Source organism: Eulemur rufifrons, chromosome 24 (genome assembly GCF_041146395.1).
Source record: "Eulemur rufifrons isolate Redbay chromosome 24, OSU_ERuf_1, whole genome shotgun sequence".
Taxonomy (NCBI): Eukaryota; Metazoa; Chordata; class Mammalia; order Primates; family Lemuridae; genus Eulemur; species Eulemur rufifrons.
In genome coordinates, this window is record NC_091006.1 from 14,916,043 (window position 1) to 14,929,390 (window position 13,348).

The 13,348-nt window shown below is 54.4% G+C and overlaps 1 protein-coding gene across 1 annotated transcript; it reads left to right on the forward strand.

The window, feature by feature from the left end:
• Positions 1-6,840: 6,840 nt before the first annotated feature.
• Positions 6,841-13,333, forward strand: TMEM150B (transmembrane protein 150B). Its single transcript, XM_069457274.1, has 7 exons — positions 6,841-7,325; positions 7,656-7,731; positions 8,067-8,126; positions 8,214-8,281; positions 8,659-8,786; positions 10,271-10,454; positions 12,586-13,333. The coding sequence occupies exons 2-7, from the start codon at positions 7,664-7,666 to the stop codon at positions 12,801-12,803; spliced, it is 726 nt and encodes a 241-aa protein (XP_069313375.1). The 5' UTR covers positions 6,841-7,325; positions 7,656-7,663; the 3' UTR covers positions 12,804-13,333.
• The last annotated feature ends 15 nt before the right edge of the window (positions 13,334-13,348 follow it).

A 13,348-nucleotide genomic window follows, 5' to 3' on the forward strand; every position in this document is an offset into this window, starting at 1 on the left:
ATGGAAAATGTTTGGGCCATTATTTTCCCATCTTCCTTTTCCTTTCCTTTCCTTCCCTTCCCAATGTGGAGGGACACAGAGGTAGCAGGTGATGGAGATGGCCAGCTCAATATACTCTTACCTGCCCAACGGAACCAGTCTCAACCATGCTGGCTATTGGAATGATCCTCCTTACAGGTTTGCTTCCTCCAGAGATCAAGACCTCTTGAGGGCTCAACTGTGAATTGTTAGCTTCCAGAGCTTGGATGGATGGATGGAAGAGGAGAGATGGCTAATACCGATGGTTGATTAAGTGGATTGGATCAATGGGAAAGCAGATGAATCAATGGATAGACTGCAGGATACATGGGAAAAGGAAATGAATATAATGGATTACAGAATGATGGAACACACGGGTGGGTGAATGGATAGTTGAATGGATGGATGGAGCTTTACAGAGAGTTAGAAGAATATGTGAGCCAATGATGGTTGGATACCTAGGCAGGTGGGTGGAAGGGTGGATAAATAACTAGTGGGAGGAATGTATAAAAGTAAGAACATATGCATAGAGGGTTGGGTAGGAGGTTGGATGGGAGGATATAGTGATGGATATTCAAGGATGCAGCATGGCATATTGGAGAGAACCAAATTTTTGAGTTAGACAGACCCCAGCCCCTCTCCTCTGTAGCTGGGTGACATAGGAGAAGTATGGTAGCCATGGTGCCACTCCCGGCATGAAAGAACTTGACCAGCCAGGAGGAGTCCACCTGGTCTCCAGCCTCCAGCTGCAGGACCTTCAGCACTCGTATGTTTGGGTCACGACCACATTCTTTTCAGGCGGCCCCAACCAATGACTAAGTGTGGGGCAGGGACTAGGACCTGGTTATTTCTACCCAATGTGGGACATGGGACACCTCTAAGGGCAATGTTTTCTGTTTTCTTTTTTTTAATTGAGGTAAAATTCACAAAAGATTCACCCCTTTAACCATTCTAAAGTGTGCAATTCAAGGTCATTTAGCATATTCACAATGTTGTACAACCACCACCTCTATCGAGTTCCAAAACATTGTCACCACCCCAAAAGAAAACTCCACACATATTAAGCAATCACACCCCATCCTCCCCTCCTTCCACCTCCTTGCAACCACTAACCTGCTTTCTGTCTTTGTGGGCTCGTCTTGGGAATCTTTGCACAGTCTCCCAGCCAGGCTGGCCAAGTGTTCTCAGAGCTGCACCATGGTCTGAGGTTCTTCCCACCCAGCCCTTCCTCCCTCCCTCCCTTCTTGGGTGTCAGACCCACCCACACTGCAGAACTTTCCCTGCCAGTCCTGCTCTTTCTCCTCCTTATCTTTCAATAATTTCTTGCATTTCTAACCCCATCTCAGCATCTGCTTCGGGGAGGACCCAACTGACACAGCGAGATTCCTTTTCTGAGCGCCAGTTACTGACTCCACAAAGCAGGCCAACCCTCTCGAGCAGCAGAAAGCTGCATGGAAATACTGTACATACACTGGACAGCCCAATATATTAGCAACTCACTTTCTACAGCATTCCCACATGCCAAGCACTGTTTTAATTGCTCACGTGAGTAAACCCAACCAACCCTCACAACCACATAAGAGAGGCACCATTATTGATCCTTGTTTTGTAGATGAGAAAACAGAGGTCTGAGATCTCTGTATCCCTAGGTGCCTACATCGCTTGCCTGGGGAAGTTTCCCCTCTCTGGAAAAAGAAAACGAAAACAAAAAACCAGTTCTCACCACCTACCGGAAGTGGTTTCCTAAATATGAAAGTGCAATATCATTGTGCCCAGAGGAAGAACACAGCCTCCTTGCCGTAGCCAGGCCAGCAGCCCCAGTTTCTAGAAGGACCCAGAAGTGTCTGGGTCCCCAGGTGGCAAGCTAGTGGAGGCTAATCTCCAAATCGAAAGTAGCCCACCAGGCTAGAGTGCTCCCCACTCCCCGCCAGGGGACAGCTGTCCCCCAGTCCTCTCAGGGATGTCCTAAGCATGTTATACCAGCATCAGGGGGCACCAGTAAGCCAAGCCCGTCCTTGTACCAGTACATGAAGGAAGGTGGGTATACAAGCCCAGAGTGGGGGGAAAGTCTCACCTAGGATCACCCAGGGGTCAGCGTCTTTATTTCCTTTTGAAAGAAGAGTAGGAATCGGCCAGGCAGCAAAGACAGGGGAGAGGCAGGGGACACTGTTAATGGCAGACTGAGCAACAGGTAGCATCAGCCCCTCTGTCCCCTGGGCTCCCTCGAGCCTCCTGAGTGACTCCACCAGGGCACTTGTCACCTGCTACAGTGATCATCAGTGCTGCCCACAGGCAGGGACCCCCTTGAGGGCAGGGGATGGCTTGAATTCACATCCTGGCAGCCTGAGACCTTGGGGAAATGCTTATTAAATGAGTGAATGAAGGAGGAAGGTGACAAGCCACCAACTCAGACGTGGCCCTGAAACTGAGAAGGGGGGTGGGCGGGGGCGGATGGAGGGATGAGGGGGACTCAGAGAGGTTCCCTTGCCGTCTGCTCCGGGGCAGGATTCGTTCACTGCTGTATCTCCAGCCTCCAGAACGGGGCCCAGTACACAGTAACCCTCCGTTCACATTTGCTAAATGGCAAAACCCCAGGAGCTCTGTCACCCTTCTTGTCGCCAGTGCCTAAACTACACCCCCTGGAAGGAAACGGTCCTGTATTGAGCAATCACAGTGGGCCAGGTACGTGACAAAGGATAACCGTGCTCCACCCCCCCCCACTTGATTCTTACCGAGCCTCAGATAAAGACAATAGTGAAAACAGCGAGCTTGCATGGAGCACATGCTATTGTAACAGAGGGAGCACTTAGAAAGGGTGAAATGTTTTACAGGTTGTCGCTTTAAACCCCCCTCACCCTTTTTGGGAATTAAAACCTGCATCCTTGCCTGAGGCCAGCAATCTGAGGGGGGGGGAGGGTTCTTTATTATTCTGTACATCAGGAGATGTCTCAAGGCAATTGTCCCTGCAGAGGTCACAAGATTGTCTTCCCTGAGATGGGGTCCACTGGGACCATAAACCACAGTTAAACAGCAATCGCCTAAGAACCCCCTTTACAAGCTCTGTGTTTCTGCTTAGAAATAGGACCACGACGCTTGATGGCACTTCAAGATGAGAGTCTCCAGCCTCCTCATTTGCTGGCAAATTAATAAACCTCCCTTTCCTTCTCCTAAACCACTCGTCCTCCTTCTGATGAGGCCTTGGGACAAGCGCCCAGCTTTCAGTAACACTATGTGTCAGGCATTGTTCTGGGCTGGGGGATTCACTCATCGATTCCACACCAGGTAGCTAATCTTTTTATCCTCACTTCACAGAAGAGGAAACAGCTGCAGAGAGAGGAAGCCACTCGCCCCAGGTCACACGCCACCACCAGCAAGAGGCAGAGGTGGACGACGGTACAAAGCTGGCCAGTCTGGCTCCAGACCTGGGCCCCCCGGAGGTGATGTTATGCGCCCACTTTTATGGATTGAAGAAATTGAAGCCCCGTAGCCAGGGCGCTCGGAAGGCAGAAGGCAGAATGACCCCCGCCCCAGCGTCTACGTCTTCCTCTCTGGGATCCGTGAATACGTAACTCACGTGGCAACAGGGACTTTGAAGGGGCGATTAGGTTAAGGCTCTTGCGACAGGGAGATGATCCTGGACTGTCTGAGTGGGCCCGATGTCATCACAAGGGTCCTCATAAGTGACAGGGAGGCAAGAGGGTGAGAGCCAGAGAAGGAGGTGAGTTGACGGAAGCAGAGGTCAGAGGTCAAGCGGTGCACTTGGAAGGTGGGGGGAGGGCCCCGTGCCAAGGGATGCGGGTGGCCTCTATAAGCTGGGAAAGGCTCTGAAACATTTCCCCCAGAGCTTCCAGAAGGAACACAGCCCTGCCCACACTTTTTGATTTAGCCCGTTAAGACCCATTTTGGACTTCTGACCCCCAGAACTGTAAGCTAATACATGGATGTTGTCTTGAGCTGCTCCATTTGTGGCACTTTGTTGCAGTAGTGACAGGAAACAAATACAGACGCCCAGCTGTTCAGTGGCAGAGACAGGATTCAAACTCAAGTCTCCCCGACCCAGAAGCTCCGGGTGTCCTGGGCCACGGTCTCTCGGATGTGTGACACTTTAGAATTAGTCCAGATGTTTTTTCCTCGGGGTTGCTGGGCTGTGTGTGTGAGCATGAGGCATAGCGAGGTGAGCCAAGAAACCAGGAATTCTATTTCCAGCAGGAATAGGGAAACCCTTCTGGAAAGATGGCCAGTGACCCCTCAGGGTTCTCATGAGAATGAGTGAGTTAAGCCATGTGGAGCACTTACAACAGTACCTGGCACGACAGCTGTGTTAATGGTTAGTATGATCACATCTCTTTCCTGACTACACATCATCAGGGTCATCTCCTCTCAGTCTTCCCCCCTCAAGAACCTTCCATAGCTCCCCAGTACCCTCAGGATACCATCAAGTTCTTTATGGCATTCAAGAGCTTTGGATCCTGACTCATTTCTCCTAGTGGATGCCACATTCTGCCCATCAGCAGACAAAGGCACTCAACTTGCATGGGTTAGATTTTAGGGACCACTCCAACTTTACTGAGAATGCCTTCCTGCAGCTTGCACACTCACACATCCTCCTAAGTGTGGCTCACCAGGTTCCTTGAGGTCTTCCCCACCCTCCTCATCCCCCATCCAAACACAAACTGGCCATTGCTAGTCAGCCACTTCCCCTTCTGGGGCCACCATGCCCTGAGCTTCCTCCATTTTAGCACCCTGTATGCTAATTATTTTCCCTCCAGCCTAGGGACAAGAGGAGGGCACCGTGGGATGGCATCCTTGATGACTGCTGGGTTTCTGGCCTCAAGAAATGTTTGTAAGGTGAGTGAGGCGGCCCACGCCTGTAATCCTAGCACTCTGGGAAGCTGAGCAAGACCGAGACCCCTGTCTCTACTAAAAATAGAAAAATTAGCCAGGCGTGGTGGTGCACGACTGTAGTCCCAGCTACTCGGGAGACTGAGGCAGGAGGATCACTTGAGCCCGGGAGTTTGAGGTTGCTGTGAACTAGGCTGATGCCACGGCACTCTAGACTGATCAACAGAGCGAGGCTCTGTCTCAAAACAAAAACAAAAACAAAAACAAAACAAAACAAAAAAACCAAGAAATGTTTGCAGTGTCTATCTCTGTTTCCCTGACTTTCTCATCTTTACTCTCAAGCAAGGCGGGAGCCTAAAGTCCTAGTTGCTGGAAACCCCGCAGCATATGCGAACTTAGGTTCTTGAGTCCCAAAGGAAGTGGGGTCAGTGGAATATTATTCAGCCATAAAGAGAAATGAAACATTGATACATGCCACACATGGATGAACCTCAAAAACTTGACACTAAAGCAAAAAAAGTCAGACACAAAAGACCATATAACCTGATCCCTCATCTTTGAAATACCCAGAACAGGTCAATCCAGAGAGACAAAAAGCAGTTTAGCGGTTGCCAGGGGCTGGGAGGAAGGGGTGAGTGGGGACTGACTGCTCCATGGGTATGGGGTCTCCTTTTGGGGTGATGAAAAAGTTCTCGTAGTAGACAGAGGTGATGGTTGCACAACATTGGGAATGTACCAAATGTCAGGGAATTGTACACTTTAGGATGGTGAATGTCACGTTAGAGAAATTTTTACCTCAATTAAAAAAAAAAGGTGGGGTACTGAGGGAGGAGGCAGCTGGGAGGTTTGTGTCTAAGGGAAGAGGTTTGGGGGCCAGGACTCCCCAAGGACTCCCTGGGGAAGGAGGAGGAGGCTGGGTCCGGGCTCCTGGGTCTGCAAGGGAGGAAGGGTGGAGAGAGATGGAGGCTCAGATTTCTGGGTCCCGGGGAGGATAGGGCTGGGAGTATGGACATTGAACCCACAAAGCCGGAGGAAGGAAGTTAGGCGGGCCCCAAAGCTAAGGTGCTGCCTGCTAGGTTCTGAGGAGACAGGACCTGTTGGTTTGGGGGTGAGGGCCCAGAGAGTGGCGTCAGACCCGAGGCCCTGTGCGGTTCCAGCGCTGCAGCTGGACTTTGCCTCTGCACTGCCTGAGCCCCACCCCGCACCCCAGGCCTTTCCTGAAATGCCCAGGCCAAGGGCTCGGGGAGCTGGGAGAAGCGAACAGGAGGCCGGGCTGGAGGGAGGGCCTGAGAGGACAGGGAGAAACTGCCAAACCAGGAGAAGCCCAGATTACCTTTGAAAGCTGTGGGAAAGACAGGCAAAGCGCCTGGAGTGGAGAGCTGCCCCCCCCCCCCCCCCCCCCCCCCCCCCCCCCCGCTGCCCCGTGCTCCTGCCTGGGAGCCAGTGGGGCCTAGAGGAGGGGTCACACTCCCCATACCTGGGTCTTCAGCTCTGCGGGAGAGGGGAGGGGGGAGAGAGACGGGAGCAGGGGTGCCCAGCCCCTCTCCTTCCCAGCAGAGGCCAGCATGTGGGGCCACCTGTGTCTGCTGCCCGCCTTCCTCACCCTCTGGGCTTTCTGGGGGTCTGGATCTCCTGAGTGTCAGTGGCAGGATGGACCCTGGGTCTGAGGGAGGAGGGGCCAGGGCTCCTGGTCTGAGTGAGAAGGGGCTGGGGGCTGGACTCCTGGGTCCTGGGAAGAAGGAAGAGGCCATGACTCAAACCCCTGAGTACCAAGAAGGAGGGAAGGAGGTCAGAGGTGGAGGGTTGCCGTGTGGGAGAGAGAAGGAAAATGGTCAGGGCAGAGGAAGTCGTCGCTGTCTGGGGGGAGGATTTTCGGTGGAGATGTCATCACCAAGACCTCCTTCCCGTCCAGGGCCTTCCTGCCAGGGGAACTCCAGTGTGGTGGAGAGGAGGGAGAAGGGAAGGCCGTGGAGGGGAGGAGGCAGGGTCACCAGGGGTCCTGCGGCACACACTGCACCCAGACAGCAGGGGGACCTGCGGGCTGGATTCTTGGGTCCCTGCATAGGTAAGAGCTGGGAGGCTGCACCCCAGGGGCTAGAAATGAAGACATGTGTTCTAGAAAGGACTGAGCCCTGGCTCCTGGGTCCCCAAGGGAGGAGGAGTGGAGAGAGCTGGCAGCTCTGATTTCTGGGTCCCGGGGAGGATAAGGCTGAGAGTTTGGACATTGAACCCACAAAACTGGAGGAAAGAAGTTAGGGGCCCCCAAAGCTAAGGTGCTGTCTGCTAGATTCTAAGAAGACAGGACCTGGAAGTTAGAGGGCCCGGGGAGAGTGGCGGTCAGACCCAAGATCCTGTGTGGTTCCAGCGCTCCAGCCTGGACTTTGCCTCTGGGCTGCCTGAGCCCCACCCTGCATCCCAGGCCTTCCCTGGAACACCCAGGACCACAGCCCAGGGAGCTGGGAGAGGTGAGTGTCCTGCCCTGAGGCTGGGCTGGAGGGAGGGCCTGGGATGACAGGGAGAAACTACCAGGGAAAACTGAGATTAGGGCTGAAAATTGGGAAAGAGATAGACAGTGCCTCCAGGGACTAGCTCAGACCCCTGCCCCACCTTCGTCTGCCCACGAGCCAATGGGGGCCTAGAGGCGGGGGCCGCAATCACCTTAGGCCTGGGGCTTCAGGTGTGAGGGAAAGAGGGAGAATGAGAGGGAGAGAGAAGGAGACAGTAGAGAGAGGGAGAGAGAGAAACAGAGTGGGACAAAGAGGGAGGGATTCCCAGCTCCTCTCCTTCCCCGGCAGAGCCCACCATGTGGGGCTACCTGACTCTGCTGCCTGCCTTCCTGGCCTTCTGGGCTACCACTGGCATCTGGATTGTGTAAGTGTCAGAGGCAGGACGGACCCCTGGGTCTGGGGGAGAAGAGGTTAGGGACAGGACTCCTGGGTCTGAGGGAGGAGGGGCTGGGGGGACCCCTGGGTCTGAGGGAGGAGGAGCTGGGGGGAACCCCTGGCGCTGGGAGAGAAGGGGTTAGGGACAGGACCCCTGGGTCTGAGGGAGGAGGGGCTGAGGGGACCCCTGGGTATGAGGGAGGAGGAGCTGCGGGGAACCTCTGGGGCTGGGGAAGGAGGTAGCTAGATTCCAGGAATGTTTGGTTAACCAAGGGAAGAGTTCAAAGTCCCCCACTCACTGTGCTCTGTCCCCCCCCACCTCAGTTTTGCCATTGCAGTGGCCAACAGGACTGTGAACCTCAGCGAAGGCTTTCCCTACATCAGGTAGTTGTGGTGTTATGGGGCCCTGATGGAGGAGAGCAGAGGGCCTTGGCTTGGAGGAGCCACAGGATGACCCCTTTATCTCCCCAGTCTCTGTGGATCTTACCCCCCTCAGAGCTGCATCTTCGGCCAGTTGCTCAACATGGGAGCTGCCATGGGTAAGCATTCTCCAGCCCCTCAGGCACAGGGTTTCTCATCCCAGTCAGCTCCCAGCCCCTTCTCCCCCAGCCCCAGGGGTCCCTCCAGCCCCTCCTCCCCCAGCCCCAGGGGTCCCTCCGGCCCCTCCTCCCCCAGCCCCAGGGGTCCTTCCGGCCCCTCCTCCCTCAGACCCAGGGGTCTGGCCCGTAGCCCCTCCTCCCTCTGACCCAGGGGTCGGGGCCCCCAGCCTCTCCGCTCCCAGCCCCAGGGCTCCAGGCCCCCAGCCCTCCTCTGCCCAAATTCCAGTAGTTTGGTCTCCTCTCCCCTGGAGTGCCCAGGAGTCTGGCCCGGGTCGGGGGGTGTCTCCCGCCCACTTCCCTCTCCCCTGTCCTCCCAGCCGGCTGGATCTGCATTCTCCGTTACCACCAGCTCCGGGACTGGGGGGTCAGAAAGTGGCCTAACCAGCTGATCCTGTGGACGGGTCTCCTCGCTTCCCTGGGCACCTCCGTGGTGGGCAATTTCCAGGTAAAACGCAGTTGGCTCCGCGAGTCGGGGACTACACCTCCCGGCATGCCCCGCGGCCGCAGGCCCTCCCCCTCCCTCCTCTCCTCCCCCACACCCCTCCCCTCCCCTCCCCGCGCCTCCTCCCCAGTCCCCTTCGTCCTGCCGCCCCCAGGACCGGCATTTCTCTTGCGGGTGGTGGGCCGTGGAGGGGCCGAAGTCTTCTGTGGAGGAGGAGGAGGAGGAGGGGATTAGACCGGGAGGAGGTTGGGATAATTTTCTGCCAACTCCTCTCCCCAACTCATTTAATGATGAAATTCCTGAGATCTGAGATTTACTCATTCTTAGTGTTTGGCATGTTGAGCATCCGCACGAGGCTGTACACTTTGTACATGAATTCTTTCCATCTCCACCAGGATTCTACATAGGTCTTTCTTGAGTATATCTCAGTTTTTTTTCTCCACATGTCAGTGGTGATAAATGAAGAGCTTCACAGACTTTGGAACCCAAATTCTTAACCGTGAAGTTCTGTAAATATTTGTAGGATAAACGGATCGACACATGATACGAGAAATCTTTTTGGTTTATTTTATGATTTTATTTATTTATTTTTTTTTGAGACAGAGTCTCACTCTGTTGCCCGGCGAGTGCAGTGGTGTCAGCCTAGCTCACAGCAGCCTCAAACTCCTGGGCTCAAGTGATCCTCCTGCCTCAGCCTCCTGAGTAGCTGGGAGTAGAAATGGAGTCTCACTCTTGCTCAGGCTGGTCTCGAACTCCTGAGCTCAAGCAATCTTCCCGCCTCGGCCTCCCAGAGTGCTAGGATTACAGATGTGAGACACCGTGCCCGGTCAATTTTATGATATTTTATTTTACCATGAGATCGCTAATGTCCAACCTCTCTTGCTGAAATAGTGGAACCTGGGGGGGAACAACAAGGTGTTCAGACAAGAGGCTAACTCTGACTTGCTTGTAAAGATTTCCTATTTTATTCGCATAGCCATTCATTCATTCCTTTATTTCTGTGTTCCTTAATGTGTTATTAGTATATCACCTCCCTAAGGAGTCTTTTTAGACATTTTCCCCTAATTATCCCTTCCCTCATGACATTTTAAGTATTTAAAATTTTTAACAAAATATATACTATATATTTGTAAGCCACAAACCATTGTAATGCCTAAGAATTTTTATCCCTCAAAGATCAATTTTTACCCCCTTGGGGGCAATATCTGGCCCCCTCCCTCTTTGAGAATGCAGGATTTAGTCTACTCATGCTTACTGAGCATCTACTACGTGCCAAGCTCTGTTGCAGGAATTGAGGCTATAGCTGTGAAGAACAGATTTAAATGCCTGCCCTCATAGGCTGACAATAGCCGATGTACCTAATCAATAAGCTGATCACTGGGGATGGCAAGTTTTCCATTACAGTCAGTTGGGCTGGTTAAGGCCTCCCCACCTCATACCCTCACCCTCCCATAGTTTTCCTCGCAACTCTTCCCTTCTCCTCCCAGGAAAAGAACCAGAAGCCCACACACCTGGCAGGAGCCTTCCTTGCCTTCATCCTGGGCAACCTCTACTTCTGGCTGCAGCTCCTTCTCCAGTGGCGGATGAAGAGCCTGCCCCAGCCTGGGGGCCCCTGGATTGGCCCACTCCGCCTGGGCCTCTGCTGTCTCTGCACCGTCCTCATCATGGCCAGTATCCTTACTGGGGCTGGGGCAGGGGTTGGGGACGGTTCTTCTTTGGGGTCAGTCTCCCATGCCCTGGCTGTGTGCCACCGGGGGTGTCTCTTCCTTTTTCTGGGCCTCAGTCTTTGCACAGGATCATAGCTTCATGGTTGAGAGTGCTGACTTTGAGGTCACGTTGCCCAGGTTGGATTCCCATGACTGCCACAGACTAGCTAGGGGAAACTTCCACTGGTTCCTTTACTTCTCGGTTGGTGCCTCAGTTTCCTCATTTATCAAATTTGGATAATAATAGGGCCGACCCCAGGGCTGCAAGGAACAAATAGGATAATACACATGAGGTGCTTAGATCTGTGCCTGGCACACAGTGAGTGACCCTCAAGTATTAGGAGAATGATATCGGAATCCGTTTGGCTCCATGCCAGAAATCAGGTTCCGACAGGGAGAGTCTGTGGGCCAGGACCTGTCAACAAGTTCCGTGGTGGAGTTGGTGGTTGGCTGCAGGTGGCTCATGCAGGCTCACAAGAGCAGTTGGTGTGTGGCTCTTCCTACCTCCATGTTCAATGACGTCACGTTATGAGCATGATGTTAGTATTCACACCACGGTGCTTGGCAGAGGCTACCAACCAGAGCCGGTTGTTAAACTTTTACCAGCACACCACTGGTTGGAAACTCAATCCCAGCTCACTTCTGGGTCACCCCAGAAGCCAGATGTTTTCCACCAGCACAGCACACCACAAGGCTGGTCAAGTCCCTTTCTGAGCCTGTTTCTGTATCCATCAAACGGAGCTGCTTTTATCAAAATGATGAATTCTGATAGGGAGAGTGTGGAGTGCTCTGAGAGGAGGGGTGCAAACTCAGCCTTGGGGCCTTTCTTATTTGTGGGGAGGATGGAAGGGGAACCTGAGGCCTTTGGGAAACCAGCTAAGGCATCCCACCCCCCAGGGGAACAAACTGGAGCTCCACAGCACAGGTGGCAAGGGTGGGCCCTCAGCTCAGCCTTCAGCAGCCCTAGCTGGGGAGAACCATGCTGTCTCCTCCGCAGGGGCCGTATTTGTGATAAGACCCAGTCCCACACCTTCCAAACCTTTAAAGTAGGACTGATAATCAGTTTGGCCGCAGGGTCTTCATTCTCTGGGGCTCAGCTGTCCCTGGGCTAGGGGGAGGGGCCATAAAGACAGCCAGCTGGGTGTGACAAGGCGTGGAGTCTGTAAAGGTGGGTCTGAGACCTGGTGGGATTCTGAGCCGGGTCTTGGCAGAGCTGCTTTGGGTCGGGGTTGGAAGGCTGGGGGTCCCTGCAGGTGTGTGCAGAGAGTAGAAAGACCAGCTCAGGGGAGGAATGCGGCTGCTGGCAGGGCCAGAGCTGGGGATCTCTAAGACGAGGGTGAGTGGCTTGGGCTTCTGCCTGCGGGCAAGAGACAGCCACAGAAAGCTTGTGAGCAGGGGAGGAACAGGATTCGTCCTGGGAGTAAGCGATTTGTGCTGTAAGACGCACAGGGCCAGGGTTGGTGCCGGCATTATATGCTGTCTATACCCCACTGCTTGGCACCTAAGGACCTTAGAGATCCTTGAGTAAATGAAATAATGTCTAAGCTGATTGAGGAGGCGTGGGGAGGAAGGGGAAGTCCAGTGAGAGAGGTTCCAGGAAACAAGAGGTGTCTCTGCTGTGCTGGAGTCTGGAGTCTGTGTGAGCTGGTGTACAGAAAAAGGTTTTAAGGAGCTGGGATGGGACAGCCAGAGAAGGGACGAGGCAGACCAGGAGAAAGATATAGGACCAGAGCTGGGTGTTGCCTCAGACCAGCAGGGAGATGCCCTGAGCCTTCACTGCCTTCACCGGGTCAGGGAAGATGGGCAGAAGATAACGTTTTGGAATATCAGGAATGCCATGCAAAGGACAGTGCTTGGGAACAGCTTGAGATACAGATAGGGCTTGGGGAGCACCGGTGACAAAGGCTAGGGAACAAAGGCTAGAATCTGTTTGAGAGGACGTATGTGGGAAGATGAGAGCTGAGGATGGTGGCCAGCCATTGGGGCAGGAGAGAACACCCAGAGACGGCCTCAGCCCAGCCCGAGGCCACACAGCAACCTAGCCGGGCTCCTGGGTCCTTCTTGGTAGCCGTGTGGCCCTTGACACAGGCGTGAAGTGATCGTCCTCCACTCCCAGGAGCTGCGTTCCGCCTCTGCCATCTGTGAGTGGGCCACGGCCATGCTGCTATTCGGGCTCTTTGGACTCTTCTCCGTTGACTTCTCTGGCCTGGATGGCTGCACCCTGTGTCTTCAGCCGAGGTCCGGCCTCAGCCCGCCGCGGCCACCGCCGGCCTCCCCTGTCTCCCTGCCCGTCCAGCTGTCACAGGCGCCCTGACCCGGGTCTCCTGTCACCAGTGGAAGAAGATGGGGCCAATGCTTGTTCCCCCAACATCCCCAGGATGAATTACTGGGGATCTCTGACTGGCTGGGAGCAGGAGACGCTGACCGTCCCCATTCTGGAGCCTAGTGGACGTGTGTGCGGGCGTGGAGGGCCTCAGCACCCCTGGTCGCAGGCAGCACCTCTGCGCCCGCCTGTCCCCGCCATCCGGCCCTGACAGTGTGATGGGAGCAACCAGGAAGCAAGAGGCCAAGGTCAACCAGCGTCCCTGATCAAGGCTATTTATTATTATTATTATCGGTTTTTTTTTTTTTTTTTTTTTTGCCGCCGGCAGAATCAGAGACACGGACGCAGGCAGGATCACGCGAAACCAGAATTCCTTCCGGAGAGCAAATCCGTACAGAAGGTTGTGGGGGAGGAGGAAGGACAGGGGAGGAGGGGCCCGGGAAGGGGGGTTGGGGACGACACAGGGACAGAGGGCCCTGTCCGGATCTGCTAAGCCACCCCAACCGCTCCCGTCCCTCCCCCACCCCACCCCGCAG

Bases quoted from the DNA above. Each gene is read 5' to 3' on its own strand.
- TMEM150B (XM_069457274.1), top strand. From the start codon at position 7,664: ATGTGGGGCTACCTGACTCTGCTGCCTGCCTTCCTGGCCTTCTGGGCT. The intron at 8,282-8,658 runs GTAAGCATTCTC...CTGTCCTCCCAG, and splicing joins CAACATGGGAGCTGCCATGG to CCGGCTGGATCTGCATTCTC. The intron at 10,455-12,585 runs GTATCCTTACTG...ACAGGCGTGAAG, and splicing joins CACCGTCCTCATCATGGCCA to TGATCGTCCTCCACTCCCAG.